Source organism: Musa acuminata, chromosome BXJ1-10 (genome assembly GCF_036884655.1).
Source record: "Musa acuminata AAA Group cultivar baxijiao chromosome BXJ1-10, Cavendish_Baxijiao_AAA, whole genome shotgun sequence".
Classification (NCBI taxonomy): domain Eukaryota; kingdom Viridiplantae; phylum Streptophyta; class Magnoliopsida; order Zingiberales; family Musaceae; genus Musa; species Musa acuminata.
In genome coordinates, this window is record NC_088336.1 from 31,083,253 (window position 1) to 31,097,551 (window position 14,299).

The 14,299-nt window shown below is 41.7% G+C and overlaps 3 protein-coding genes across 7 annotated transcripts; 1 reads left to right on the plus strand and 2 right to left on the minus strand.

Annotated features, from left to right (window-relative positions):
- Positions 1 to 398: 398 nt before the first annotated feature.
- On the plus strand, positions 399 to 3,556 carry LOC135596163 (putative WEB family protein At1g65010, chloroplastic). Of its 2 annotated transcripts, none has more exons than XM_065088080.1 (3): positions 399 to 619; positions 709 to 1,636; positions 1,715 to 3,556. In XM_065088080.1, exons 2-3 carry the CDS (start codon positions 1,493 to 1,495, stop codon positions 3,140 to 3,142), a joined length of 1,572 nt encoding a protein of 523 aa, XP_064944152.1. In that variant the 5' UTR covers positions 399 to 619; positions 709 to 1,492; the 3' UTR covers positions 3,143 to 3,556. The 2 variants fall into 2 exon arrangements, with proteins under 2 accessions (XP_064944152.1, XP_064944151.1); XM_065088079.1 differs by having other exon boundaries at positions 400 to 619; positions 1,454 to 1,636.
- A 281-nt stretch (positions 3,557 to 3,837) lies between these two features.
- Positions 3,838 to 10,816, minus strand: LOC103969145 (uncharacterized). Of its 4 annotated transcripts, none has more exons than XM_065088078.1 (10): positions 10,279 to 10,816; positions 8,329 to 8,375; positions 8,169 to 8,217; positions 7,749 to 7,991; positions 6,834 to 6,900; positions 6,567 to 6,749; positions 6,351 to 6,442; positions 5,192 to 5,365; positions 4,982 to 5,118; positions 3,838 to 4,343 (listed from the first exon to the last, which is right to left on the minus strand). In XM_065088078.1, exons 1-10 carry the CDS (start codon positions 10,738 to 10,740, stop codon positions 4,133 to 4,135), a joined length of 1,665 nt encoding a protein of 554 aa, XP_064944150.1. In that variant the 5' UTR covers positions 10,741 to 10,816; the 3' UTR covers positions 3,838 to 4,132. The 4 variants fall into 4 exon arrangements, with proteins under 4 accessions (XP_064944150.1, XP_018675117.2, XP_064944149.1 ...); XM_018819572.2 differs by having other exon boundaries at positions 10,219 to 10,816; XM_065088077.1 differs by having other exon boundaries at positions 8,169 to 8,375.
- A 2,791-nt stretch (positions 10,817 to 13,607) lies between these two features.
- LOC103969146 (uncharacterized) lies at positions 13,608 to 14,141 on the minus strand. Its single transcript, XM_009382601.2, has one exon. The coding sequence runs from the start codon at positions 14,139 to 14,141 to the stop codon at positions 13,608 to 13,610; it is 534 nt and encodes a 177-aa protein (XP_009380876.2).
- Positions 14,142 to 14,299: the final 158 nt, after the last annotated feature.

Genomic DNA, 14,299 nt, shown 5'->3' on the forward strand with positions numbered 1-14,299 from the left:
TGGTGGAAGAAAGGCTGCATGTAGTAGAACCAGCAATAATACATGCATATACTTCACTTATTTTTTCTATTCATTTATTTCCCAACAGAATCATTTTGGAAGCATAATTGTATCATGTTCCGGCGAAGTAAAGTAAAGCTTGAATGCTTGTCATCATTGTCTTACCATCTTTTGGGCGAAGTAATCCATATATATATATATATATACTTTTTTTAATATTAGTCAAACATATATGTGCTGAGTTTAAATTCTGAGGGATATATTTGTAATTTTGCTAAGAAAACGAGAACAGAAATGAAGGAACGTTTGACCTCCAAGTTGATCATCAGTCGTTCAATCTGATCAAGCGGCAACGTCGATGGAGTAGAATAATCCGACGCATTGACGACTCGTTCCCCCTCGCTCGCACTCACAGCGTTTCCTCGCTCGCTCTCTCACTTTGTAATCTCCAATATCTCGTCTTCGTGGATCCACTGACGACGTGTAGAATAAGACGACGCGGAGCCCGACGAAGCCGTCGCTTTATTAGATGCTCGACTTCAAAGCATGCCGCTTTAGACTGGTAGTCGTGGAAGAGCTCGCGCGATCCCGGAGGAACGCCCGCAAGTTTTGATTCCAGGTGTGATACGTACGCCCTCCCTTTAAGTCTTCGTTCCGATAAATGCTTTCCTCGATTCTCACATCCGGTATTTTGGATCTTTTCAAAAGGAGACACAGGTTTAGGGGCTCACGGCGTCTCGATTCCTTACAAGATGCCATTTTTGAATCTTTCGTTCCCGTGAAAGCGCTGGCTTTCTTTTTTGGTCTCCGTCCATGACGAGTTCATCATCTTGCACTCGCTTCTCGTTCGATTTCTACATCGTTCCTCTTTGAATTTTTCTGGTTCTGTTTCTTTCTTCTAGATGAGCGATTAATTTACCTCTTGGATGTTGCCCGACAAGTCCCGGTACCCTAAAGTCTTCACTTTTCCCCCTGTTTTTGACCGATTGCTCTGGTTTTGAGACCATTTTAGTTGGCTTCGAGTTTCTTTGGATCATTTCTCATCAAGCCCCTATTTCTTGATTCCTTTCTGAGATTTGAACTCTTTTAGTTTGCTTCCGAGTACTGGATTTCTGAAAGTTCCACCTTTCTCCCTGAAGACTGGTTTCTACTTTTTTTTTTGAGAAGATTGGAGAGGAGAGAAAAGAAAGGAGACAAAGTTAAAATCTTGAGAAGAAACAGAGAAAACGATCTGTTATCTTTTCCAATCCTGGCTTCTTTGTGATAGAGGAAGTTCAAGAGGAGTTTTATGTGATTCTTGTATTGCCCTCATTCTGTTCTTTATCTGATCAAGTCAAGAACAGGAATTCTTATCTTCTTATCTATTTCCTCGTCCTCCTCGTCTCCCCTCTCTCCTCTCTCCCCTCGCCTCTCTCTAAATTTAACCTTTTTGGTCTTTTTCGATGTGTACTAGTTTGTGACACCATCTGCGTCGAGGTCTGCCTCCACCAAGATGGCACATAAGAACTCTCCTTTAAGTCCTAGCGGAAAAGGTATGCGATCCAAGTCAACCAAGGGCTCGCCTTCCTCGTTGGATTCTTCGGATTCAAGATCGCTGAAGATTATGCCCTTTGCCAAGACAGCACCGTCGCCTGAGGTAAATTTCCTGTTTCATTATAAGTTGTTGTCTCTGAATGTAATATTTCTTCTTGTTTTGATGTTTGGTTTCTTCCAGAAACAAAATGCACGAGTTTCTGATGTGCAACAACAGTTAAGAAAGCTTCGGGAAGAGCTGAACAAGGAGAAAGAGGAGAAGTCCCGAGCAATCGAAGAGCTCACTGATATGAAAAGAAATGTTGCTTCTCAGAGAAATGGAGGTGAAAACAAGTTGAAGATCGAAGTTTTAGAGAAAGAAGTACAGAAAGCAAAGGAATCGGAAAGAAAACTGCTCGAATCGCTTGTGTCTCAGACGAAACTGCTTGAGCAGACAAAGATATCTCTTGAAGAAGTCAAACTCGAGAACAGGTCCCTCCGACAGAGCAACCGAAGCTTGGAGAGTTCTGTAAACCTAGGTAGTCGAAGCAGTAGGAAGTCAGAGAAGCATTTGTTGGGGAATGATCCTTTGCCTATGATTCATGCAGAAGAGGAGATGACGGTGCTAAAAAATGAGCTCAAGTTAGCCACAGAAGCAGAAGAGAAAAGCAAGATAGCCATGGATGGTTTGGCAATCGCCCTGAAAGAAGTAACAACTGAGAACAATCACCTCAAGAGAACACTCAGCGTAGCCCAATCCGAGTTAGAAAAAGTACGAGCAGAAGCAGAGCAATTGAAGTCTTTGCTAAGGAGCATGGAGGAAAAGTTTCAAGCAGCATCAGCAGAATCCGAGAGACTGCAGTTTGAGCTTGAGGAATCTGTTGCTGCTTGGAACGAGAAAGAGAGTAGCTTCATAAACTGTGTTAAGATGTCTGAAGATGAGATCACCAATGCAAAGGCAGAGAACGATAAGTTGTTCGAATCACAAAGAGTGGTCAGGGAAGAGAATGCCAATTTGAGGGACATACTAAAGCATGCTGTGAATGAAGCAAGCATTGTCAAAGAATCCCTAGAGATTGCCAGGAAAGAGAATTCTCAGCTAAAGGATCTGTTAGCTGAGAAGGAAAGTTACTTGCAGAGCTTAAAGCAAGAATATGAGTGCCTCAAGGTGAGTGAAGCTGCAGCCACCGATAGTGTTCAGGGGTTGAAGAGCTTGTTTGCTGCAACATCTACAATGGACTCGAGTACGTTAGTCTCTTCATTTGAGAATGAATCGATCATGGTAAGTGACAGTAAAGCCAGTAAATTTTCATCGGAACGTTGGAGTAATGGTAATCCACGGATTCAAAAGGGGCGTAGGCATTCGATCGGAGAACCAGGAAAGTTTAAGGGATCTGTGTATGGAGAAGAAGGCTCACCAGAGCAGAATGGTGTGATATGTGCATCACTTAGTAATGTGTCTGACCTCAGGGATGCTTCCTCCATTGTGGCCTACGATGAGGAAACACTGATCTCTGCTGGTTTCAATCACACAGATGCAAAGCTGAAAAAGAAAAAGACAATTCTTAGGAGATTTGGAGATATGCTGAGACGAAAACACTCTTACAAACAGAACTCATCATCTCTTTGATTTTAATTACATGATAAAAGTAACAACAGCACTGCAGCATGATTTGGCACTTTGTGACTGATAGATACGTTGATTTGAATGAACAATTCTGCGTCAAGATACAGTTGGAAACTGCTACGAAACTTTTGTTACAGATAAAAACATGGTCAAGAACATTATTGTGGTGTTGGTTTGTAGTTAGCTATACTCCATAGATTTTGATATATAAGTTTACGACAGATATCAAACATTATTGTTGTCGAGGGTACCATTCTCAAGTTTTCGAGGACAAGCATTTACAAAACTCACCATCCTTAATAATTTTGGTGAGTTTGCCTGTGATGTTTTGTTTGAGTTATTCTTTTACTGCAAAGATCTTATGTGTTCCCAAATCTTTCGGCTTTATCACAAAGAAATACTTCATGGTTGATTCGTTGTTTGAGACTCTTATCTTGTCTGAAACCTATAGCATATGTATTTGTAGTAGTAAAAGAACAAATGAATGACTGTACCCAATGATTAATGTAAGGTGAAATTCCACGTACAACAATGGTGGTAGCAGAAGATGTTTCTTCTACAGTAGAGTATTACACCATGGATCATTCCGGAACTAGTTGTCTAAGCACGATTTAGTTCATTACACTCGGTGATCACAGATGAATCCACTTCTAAACATGAAACAAAAAACAACTCTTCATGGATGGCTTGTTACAATGTGAAGAACAACTTTCAACTTTCAGCTGTATCCACTGTTTAGCAATAATAAGATGTTACAGTGCCAAAAATTAACACGACAACACGATTCACCAGGCTTACAATCCCTAAAGGAATCTAGAATAACCTGCAACCTCATGCATTTCCAGATTTTTTTTTTCCTGACTGATCCACTCAACATGATGTCCACAAGAAAAAAGTTGGCGATCCGGCGTATCCACAAAAAACAATCGATAAATTGTTGGGTGCTATTTACTATGTTTCTATCTACAGATGATTATACAGTATTCTTCTTAATCACCTGCTCTGAACAGAGTCCTCGATGGCATCTAGAAAGTGAAAATGGTTCGAGACACCTAATCTTTCTGCAAGATGATGGATATGGATCTGTGTTACAGCAGATTCCGGAGAGAGAGACTCGGGAAGTTTAGGGACACATTCAGGTAGGTGCACGGCACTGTCCGATGGAGAACAAAAGAGAGAAAGCACGGTTCGGCAGAATATAAACCTGGTCAGAAAATGACAAGAGAGCATAATAAAAACCCCAAGGTATACTCGAGTTCAGAAAATACAGGACCTTTAAACAAATATCATCGACCATATCCAGAATCATGTTATCCATCATGCTATTCTTTTATATTTTATGATGCAAGCAATTCATCCTGATGGTTGTTTCCTCAGAAATTTAATGTGTGCCATGCAATTACTAGCCCCCTCCAGTTGTGGGTGTCCCTAACTTTAAAGCCATTGGTGTAACAATGAAAGGAAGGCTACAATCTGTATCAGTAGTCCCCCATATATTAGACGTCTACGTGAACAGAACTATAGATGGAAGTTGTGTGACATAAACTCACAAAAAAATGCCATAAATATTTGATAATGCAAGCTCTGATAATTTTCATTTCATACCCCATATCCTTTGTTGACCATAGCTCAAGAATACTTGTTTAACAATTTAACAAGGAAAGAATATCTTATATCACATTGAGCTGGTCCACTGTACTGTGAAGTATGAAGAGACGCTTAACTTTTGCTAACTCAGGTATTAATTTCTTTGGTGCAAAAAGATTGTTAATTATTTAAATTTTGACAGTAAGAGGTTCTCTGTCTCATGAAGAATGGCTAAAGATAGAAAAAATACTTTACCTTAGAATCAGCCGTCGTAGAAATGGATCAGTTAACACCTGAGCCCATACCCGATCAAGGGACTTAGATGTGCAGAGTGTAACTTCCCATTCAGCTAAAGCAGAAGAAAGCAGACTCTCAGCGTTGCTGTATATATCCTGAAAATGCATATAAGCACGTCAGATGTGAAACCTTCAGATAGATATATCATGAAGCATCAAGGCAACTTACAGCTTCTACATCAGGAGAAAGGCCTACTAACTGGCAAAAGGCCTGTAACGGGGCAGTTAGGAAATATGTAAATTGGCTTCCACTAGATGTTAGATCAGTCTCAGATACCGACAATGGTTTCTCATGTGAAAGAAGCAAGGCAGATGCTTCTCCTCTTTCTGCACCATGTATAGTCTGCACATTTGACAAGAAGCAAACAAGAGATGAGCCCAGGAAGAACGTGAAGGAAATGTGACCTATAATCTTTTTTAGCAAATTAGTGGACTAGGCTGATATGCTAAAGGATGAGTGACCCAGTGGATGAGATTCCCGCCTATGCTAGATCCAAGAAGGATCAATGTATAAAGCCTTATACTTGCAATTAAGGGGGGTTGTATTTTGTGTCATTACTATGGGACCAAGGGTCTTCCTCACTTACATCCCAAAGAATCACTAAAGAAAAAGAAAATAGTACAAGAAGCAAAAAAAAATTAAAGACAAAGATACATTTTTAATATGCACACATGACACTCCAGGCTAGGCTCGAGATATTTCACTTATTCAATATATAAATTTATTGAACAATCTTATCATATATAAAATTAGTACAAGATGATTTTATCTGTGACCTAATTTATGTTTGATACTTGAAAAAAAAAATTACAAATATGGTTTAGTACTTTTCATGGCTTAATATGACACTTTTTATTTTAATTAAAACTGGTATCATTTTGTAAGTGCATATGCTTTCTTCCTATAAATTCGGAATTCAGACCTGTCATGTGAAATGGTCTAATCTACGATGGCAGCTGACAGCTGCAAACAAGTTCCCCAACTGTTGTTTAGTTCGTGTTGCCATTACTTGGCCTTTAAATTGGTTCCTAGATATGAATGCCAATAGATATGTCAAAAGCATATACGAGTCCTCTATTCTAATATGTGCGTGATAATGTAAGCACCAATATCAAAACATACTATCTATTTTGATATGCTCAAATGAATTTTCCAATAAAGTTACATTATCCTAGTCCAATCTTTTTTTGACATGAACTGAACTTAAAAAAACTTTTTTAATGACAGAAAGTTATCATCAAACATTGCATGTGAATCTCTTATCTGTCTTAGTGTTTTTGTATGTATCACTGATTAGAAAGTCCAGAACAAGTTTTAACAAACTTGCCTTGAATGCTCGGCTACTATCACTGTCAATAATAAGAAAAAGTGGCTTTCGTGTAAATGGAACCAAATCGTCAGGATAGAGGTTGTTAGAACCTGATATAAGGAAACAAAGTTAAAAGTATACACCCACACATGCATCCAAAATAAATGAACTTCTAAGCCTGTGTAGTTCCAATAATAGTAAATATTTATCTGAGACAAAAGTTAGCTCCAGCACCTTGAGCACCGAGGCATAAATAACTCCCGGGGTTTGTACTTGAGTATAACTTATCATCAGTGGCAGGTTGAGACGGTGAGCTATCCCTTTTCCAAGAAGCCTGTGGAGCATGATTTGCTTTTGAGGAGTCTGTTGACTTTCCATTAACATTTTTGTGAGAAGCAACACTACAATCTGTCTTTCCTGCACATTTTTCACTTGGAGTTACAAAATGGGATGGTCTCGGCAAACAGACAACGAACATAATAGCAGAAGCACAAGAGAGACCTGAAGCTGATATATAGATCAGCAAAATGCTGTCTGAAGACAACTCTTCACATATTGTAGCAGTTACCTGCAAAGAAAGTGTTACTCCATCAAAAATCCTTAACATCCAACTAATTTGTAGAAAACAGAACTTTAGAACAGAGCATTGGTTGTGATATGGGTAAATGACTTGATATACTCAGCAGATACAAATAAAAATGTAATTATAATTGAAAGTCATGAAACAGATGCAAGTAATAATTTAATAAACCAAAACCCTTCAGTCAGGCTACCAACATAACCACCTCCCCACTTCTCCCTTGACTTCACTTAGAGCATCTATGCATACAACCATGTATGCACTTTGATTTATCTGAAATCCATTGTTCATCCAGCGAAAACTGGTATGACATACAAGGAAAAATGGCATCACAAAGAACACCAGAATACAAGAGAAATTAAATGGCAAAGTGACAAGTCTTGAAATGTGAAAATTGTACTATTGTTACATAGTTCCAAATTTCCAATCTGGAAATTAGTATATGTGAAGACCGGAAAACTTGTTATTTGTCACAAAAACATTAATACATCAAAAGGTTCACCATACCGCAGTATACCGCTCAGTATGGGCGGCATGTACCAGTCCAACAGGGGACTGGTACAAGCAGTATATCAGTACATCTCCATGTACCATGTGTCAGTATGTTCAATATGGCTCGGTACGTACTATACTAACAGGTAGTCGGTACACCAATATGGAATGGTAAGACAAACCATGCATCATATCTGAACAAAAGAAGCTAATAATTATAGCACCCTTAACAGTTAACACTGACATAAAGCAATTGGCATTCTGAAGTAAATGTTATCTGAAAGACAAATGAATGTAATAGATGTGGAACAGAAAATGAAAACTACAACACCCTTAATACTCACCGCAAGAAATTGTGAGACAGAAGGGTGATAAATAACTGCTTTACGTGGGTTTGGAGGCAGATCTGGATCCATCAGATCAGCAGCAAGGTTTATGTCAATCAATCCAGAGGCTCCACTCTGGTCACTGAAAGCACCATTTTCGTATGGTTCTTTTCTAAAGAGCTGGTAGGAGGATCCACTGGGTTCCCATTCCAAACACTGTACCATTCTGTAAGTGTCGAGGCTAAGTTCTGCAAACTTGATCTGAAAGCATGGGCAAGGCAGCTTACACTCGTAAGCAACAAAGTTCTAAAGATCCACAAGTACTTTGCATTAAAATGGAAGATTTAGTTGTTGACCCCAATAAATAATTATAAGAATCTGTTCACTAAATTGGCGAGTGAACACTTATTCTCTACTGAAGCATAAAAATCAACAAACCTCATTCCGGCGATAGCTTGCCAGCAAAGCATCTCGGAGTCTCAACACTCTATTAGCATGAAATCGTGCAATATAGGGGAAGGAAGATGGATGAGCATCAAACAAGACATTGTATCTCAAGGGCCTGGAAATTTTAGAAGATACATCAGCTTTTAAAAACCTGGAAATTTCTTGCGCTACTTGCTTCCATTCCTTAAAGTTAGTCGCCTGAGAAATTTTTTAAAAAAAGTCACTCGAATACTTTGCAGGCAAATGAATGCTATCACTAAATAAACAAAAGGAGCAACTCAAAATTAGATTAAATGGCTGATATCTTGTACAATTTGAATCAAGAACATTATTTCATACATCAACATGTAAAGCCATATGTACTAATGTTCCATTTTCATCATTTTCAAAGAAAAGAAAGCCTCAAACGTCCATCGTTTGGAAGAACGTGCGTTTAAGTAGGTTTGGCACCAAGAACTCTAAGCTTCTTTCATAAAATGAGCATGTCCAGTTTTTTTCGTGCGAAGATTGTCATCATACCATTTCTTTAACATATAAAGTTCAGCATGCACTGTGCGAACCATAACCATGGATAAAATTTGCATGGACATTCAGCTAAGTCACATCCAAGCTTTTGGTTTTAAATTCCGCACTGAGATGTAACAAACGGTATTCTTGTGTGGAACTATTTCTCCCTCACTAAAGAAGACAGGAGGAGATGTTTGTCCCAAAAGCATTACGACAGTATACAAGATGAGAGATGAAAATTCAAATTGATCTTCAAAGTTCCCCAGAAAGAAGCCAACGGGAACTCAATGGTAAGTTTGCATATCCCTGCATTAATGTCTAATTAAGGAGTAAATTATCCATTTCTTGCTCATGTTTTCAAGAAAATAACACCTCTTCTTCAGAATTCGTCCCGGCATGAAACCACAAACCTCAAGAACATCTTTTAGTAATTTAAATCAAGGATTGTAATTTCATATCGTACCAGAGTTTCGATCTCAGCTTGGTATAGTATGGTATGAGCATACCGAGCGGTATGCTTTAGCATACATATGAGTTAAAAAAAATAAAAGAAAGAGGCGACGTCGTTGAGCGCCTCGTTTCTTCTCCCCGCGTGGGGAACGGTTTCTTCTCCCCTCGCGGATGAGGAGAAGTTGCTGACGACGTCGAGGCCTCGTCGCCTCAGACGAGGAGGAGGCGACATCTCATTTGCGGCGTCCAACGAGGGAGTGTAGCGATGGATCGGGATCGTTGAGAGAGAGCGGCACTGGATCTCCAGGTTCTCCCTTTTCTTCTCCCTCTTCTTCCTTCTCCCTCGGCTAATACCGCCCACTATGGTAACGGGGCAGAAACAGCCCGAATCGACGATACTGCCCGATAGCAGACGGTCCCCGTACCGGTTTGCTGGCGGACCGGTATGTACCGCTCAGTACCGACGGTATCATTCAAAATTAAAATCTTTGATTTAAATTAGCTTCCACAACAAAAGAAAAAAAGAAAAGAAAATGAAACCATTCAGCAACAACAGAGCCAAAAATTCTCCCTACAAAAAGAAACTCAAATATAATAGGTCGGCCGCACCAATGACAAACATAATCAGCCAAGGTTGGATCATCTTGATTTCCTATATTTTCTTTTATTTATTACACATTGATGAATACACATACTATACAGCACTGTCTGAAAGAGGCAATTTTCCATTTGGAAAATCAAGGAGAAATTTTCCATTTGGAAAAAAAAAAAAATCAAATACTGTCTGAAAAGGCACCACAAAGTCAAATTTCAGAGACGGGGGAGCTGAAGGCACTGGATTATCAGCTGATATGATTTAATCAACTGAACAATTCAATAAAAACACTTGGTTGTTTCTCTAGCAACACTGAAGATTGCTCACTACAAATTTTTTTCATAATTCCTTAGTCATTTGTACTGGTCCATTGAAGAAAAAAATTTAAGTTTCTCGTGCGCCCATAAATTGTAAATTTGGAAGCAAAATTCAACAGTTACACACATGGAGAGCAGAAAGAACAGTAGAAAGAATTAATCTTTAGAGTACCGGGAAGGCGGCCTTTGACTCCTCCACCAGAGCCCTAAACCGGTCAGCGAGCTGCCTCACCTCATCAGTCCGATTCAGCAACAATGCCACGATGAAGAACCGCGCTTGGAACCTCAGCTCCTTGTACCTCAGCTTGAGATCAGGCGCCGCAGACGCCCTCGCCGCCTCGAAGTACCCCCTACTCACGATCGCCTCGTAGAAGACGTAGGCCTCGAGGAGGAAGCGGACCTCGCTGGTCCGCTGGTACTGGCCGTAGTAGAGCTGCCCGATCCGGGAGGCGATGTCACCAATCTCCCAGCGGCGGAGGCCTCCAGCGACAAGCTCGCGCCGTCGCTGCTGCTGAAACTGCCAGAGCCGGGTGTAGGCCTTGAAGGCCTTGCGGCAGTGGAGGAGGTGGAGGGCCCCGCGGGCGGTCGGCGGGAGGTCGCGGACGCGGGCGAACTTCCGGTCAGCGACCTCCACCAGCGAGTGGAACCGGTCGAGGACCTCGGAGGCCGCCTCTCCCCTCTCTTCGTCCGCCATGACGGCGACTTGGGGAGGAAGAGGAAGAAGAAGAAAGCCTTCTCGTGCAGTCCTTTGTAGAGGCGTTATGAAAGAGGGGCGTCATAAAAAGACTGCAGATGAGGAAAGAGAAAACCCTGTTCCGGTGCCCCGCGATTCGTTGTAAACTAAGTAGGACAGCGTCCCGGACCCACATGCGGGCCCACTATTTGCCCCAGCAACCAATTAGGTGCTCACACGAGCCATTTTTGTGTAATAGGGAGCTTTATGTGTCAATTAGACCAACGCGTCCGTTGAACAACAAATGCTTTATCACCTGTCTCACTTACTCGTCTCATAAAAAGGAAGAAAAAACCATGGGACCCACCTCTTGGGCCCTGCCTTGTCTAATTGTCAATCGGGTAAGTGAGGGGGGCAATTCGGCACCACCTCAGTTAATCGATGGTTGCGATAAACTAACGCGAGTCCAAAGGCATTACAGAAATGCAATCATAGAATTCAGTTTCCGAATTAAGTACACGATTACTGTGCAGATGCAATCATCGGACTTTCATCTCATTTAATTAAGTGCGTAATCATGTCTCTGCTTTGTTAATGAGAAATAAATTGTTAATTGGTGTTACATAATCAACAAATTTAAAGCTTCTGGGATTGCTCGAGCGATTCATATGGTTGCCAGCTACAATCCACGTACGCACATGAAATGAGAGCTTGTCATTAATACTAATCAATGATTGTTTAGAAAAGCCAAACAATTCCTTTCATTGTGATGGTACATAATTGACCCAAATAATTAAGAACTCAGCTTACAAATGGCATCGAAACAACGCATGGGAAAGCTTGCAATTAATTTCACTGCATCATGAAGATGATCGAGATGAACTGCTTCTTCTCCACCTGTCGGTGCCCTGAAATATTAGCCGATCCTATAAAAGAGAGGGGAAATGGATAATATACAAGTTCATCATTTACATATGTAGTTTATGACTTGGCCTGTAGGCGTAAGAAAGAACCGCTGGGGAAATGGAAGATTGCAGCATATGGACGGTGAGATGCTTCCAACGGAGAGGACATCTTTATCGGAGTCGGTGATGATTCGGAATCTTCTTCGCTTCACTCACCTTTTTACCTTTGACTTGGGTCTCTGTATCTTACCGCCCCACTCTCATCTCGTACGTATACTTTGCCGGTCGATTTCTTCTTCTTCTCCTCCATCCGACGCCGTCGTCGTGAACATGAAACCGGAGCGAGGAAGACGACGGCCCGGGGATTGTCGGGTTGGATCCGCCTATGACCCGAATCCGAGTTCGATAAAGGAGCGTGGGATCTCTGTCGCGAGTCAACTCGGATGTGAAGCAGAAGATGCAGTGATTAGCCAAGCTCAACTCTGCACTCCCCTCAATTTTAGGCAAGTTTGTGTCAATCACATCAGGTTGCAGCTGTCAAATCATGGATTCAGGACCATTTGTATGGATCCATCATTTGGTCCTCTATACCTGCATATATATATATATATATATATATATATATATATACATATGCAATGTTGGCATAAAAATAAAGAAGGAAAAGCTCCATCTGATGAGGATCTGACGGCAATGATGAAGGGAATAAAACAACTGACAGCTTTAACGCCTGCCCCGCTGCTTTACTCCATGCCTGGGTTGGCAAGGACAGGCCAACAGGGAGGGGCCTTAGGTGGTTCCAGCGGATCAACACGAGTATTGCTCTGGTTTTCTCCTTGAAACCAAATGTGTTTCATCCAAATATGATAGGGAGCATGTCGAAGAGACTACAGGATAAAAAATCCTATGAATTTTCTTCGTATTATGATATGTTTGCAGGTCAATTGCACGTGAAGAGAGAAACAGAGATCAAAAGAAATCTCGAGCGATTAGCTGATTGCTCAAAGGAAAGGCATGTCATTTGCTATGATTCTTCATGGATCCAAACATAGGTTTACTTTGGAAAAGGATGGATGTATCGATTGAGTTAGTGGATGACAGTGGAGTGGAGCGAACACACCACAAAAGTGCCGGAGACACAGGATGTCTCTGCAAAACGCAGCAAAAGCAGACCTCGCCACCCGATAAAAGAGGGGGCTTTGGGACCTGGAGAAGCTTCGATCTCCCGTGGCTCCTTTGGCAAGTCAAAAGATGATGAAAGAGATCACATCAAAGCGAATCATGGCCGTGGAAGCGGCTCAGCTCCGGTGGTCTTGTTGCTGGTGAGCGTGGGTGATGTGTAGGCTCACACTTCATCCGATGAAAGACGGAAATAACATGAGATAGAGAATTTGAAGGATAATTCAACCCTGCTAATATAACTTTTACAAGTTCTAATGGCAATTCTACGTGTGAAAAATCTCGACCTAACCCTTACCAAACAATCTTATAGAAGAAAAATCAAACTTGTACGATAGTGAAGAAATTAAAATCAATGAGTTGGGACCATTGATTCTTCTAAGAAACTCACTTGATGTGGACTGAATTGAATTCGACCGCAAGCGGGTTTCCTGGAAGCTCTCTGTTGCCACCTCTGCGTGATTGTATTCATCGATGAGGTTGACCGGTGGGTCAATTCCAGCTGGGGTCCGCAGCGTCCCATACATAGCTGGTTTATCGTCAGCTAATGTACGGTGGTAGCTCATCACATAAATTTGGGAGCTTATTTTGGTTATTATTAATTGTCACCATCGTCCTTTCATTTGGTTCATAATGCTCTATTCCAGTGTTGATTGGCTTGTATGTATCTCTTGCTTTCTTCCGTTTGTAACCAAAGAAACACTCTCTCTTGTTGATATGTGTATGTACAATGAATTAAGGAACAGTTCTCAGGAAACATGAACTCAAACTACCACCACAAGACAAAAGAATCGAATGCTTCTGCTAGGCGAACAAGACCAACTTGGGAGAAGGCTTCTCCTTGAAGGTGTGGGAGTGCAGCAAGGCGCCACCAGCCATTCTTTTCTTCTGTCTCCCGTTCGACCCGCTCAGCAGCTTCGACCAAAACCTCGATTTCTTCTTCTTCGTCTTCTCCTTCTCTTTCCCTTTATGATCCGCCATTATCTTCTTCTCTTTCTCGTCCTCTTCGTGGCTTCGGACGACGAAGACCAGGGACAGGCTCTTGGTCAACTTACCTCCTCGCGCTGCGACACGTGGTTCGGGAAGAAGCCATCCCTTGGGTCTCTTCACGTCGCAGTGGTGCGGGGGAGTGGAAGCATAAGAAGAGAGGTCAGAGTCGGAAGTGCTGTAGGGCGATGAAGAGGCCGAGGAAGAAGAAAGATAGACAGCGGAGGAGGAGGAGGAGGGGTGGGTGAGGTGAGAGAGCCTCTCGCGGAGGCAGAAGGGGCAGACTCCGACCGACTGCCGGTGCTTCGGATGCCGCTTGCATCGGCTTTCGTCTTTCGCCGGCCTCCCCATTCCTCTTCTCTCCGATCCAACAAAGGCTATATTTGTGGCACTTCTACTGCATTGCATTGCATGGGGGTGAAGAGGGGGCGAAATATATATAGAGAGAGGAGGGGAGGTTGGAGACTTTCTTGGATACTTCTTTGACTTGGACAAGTTGACGTGGGTTG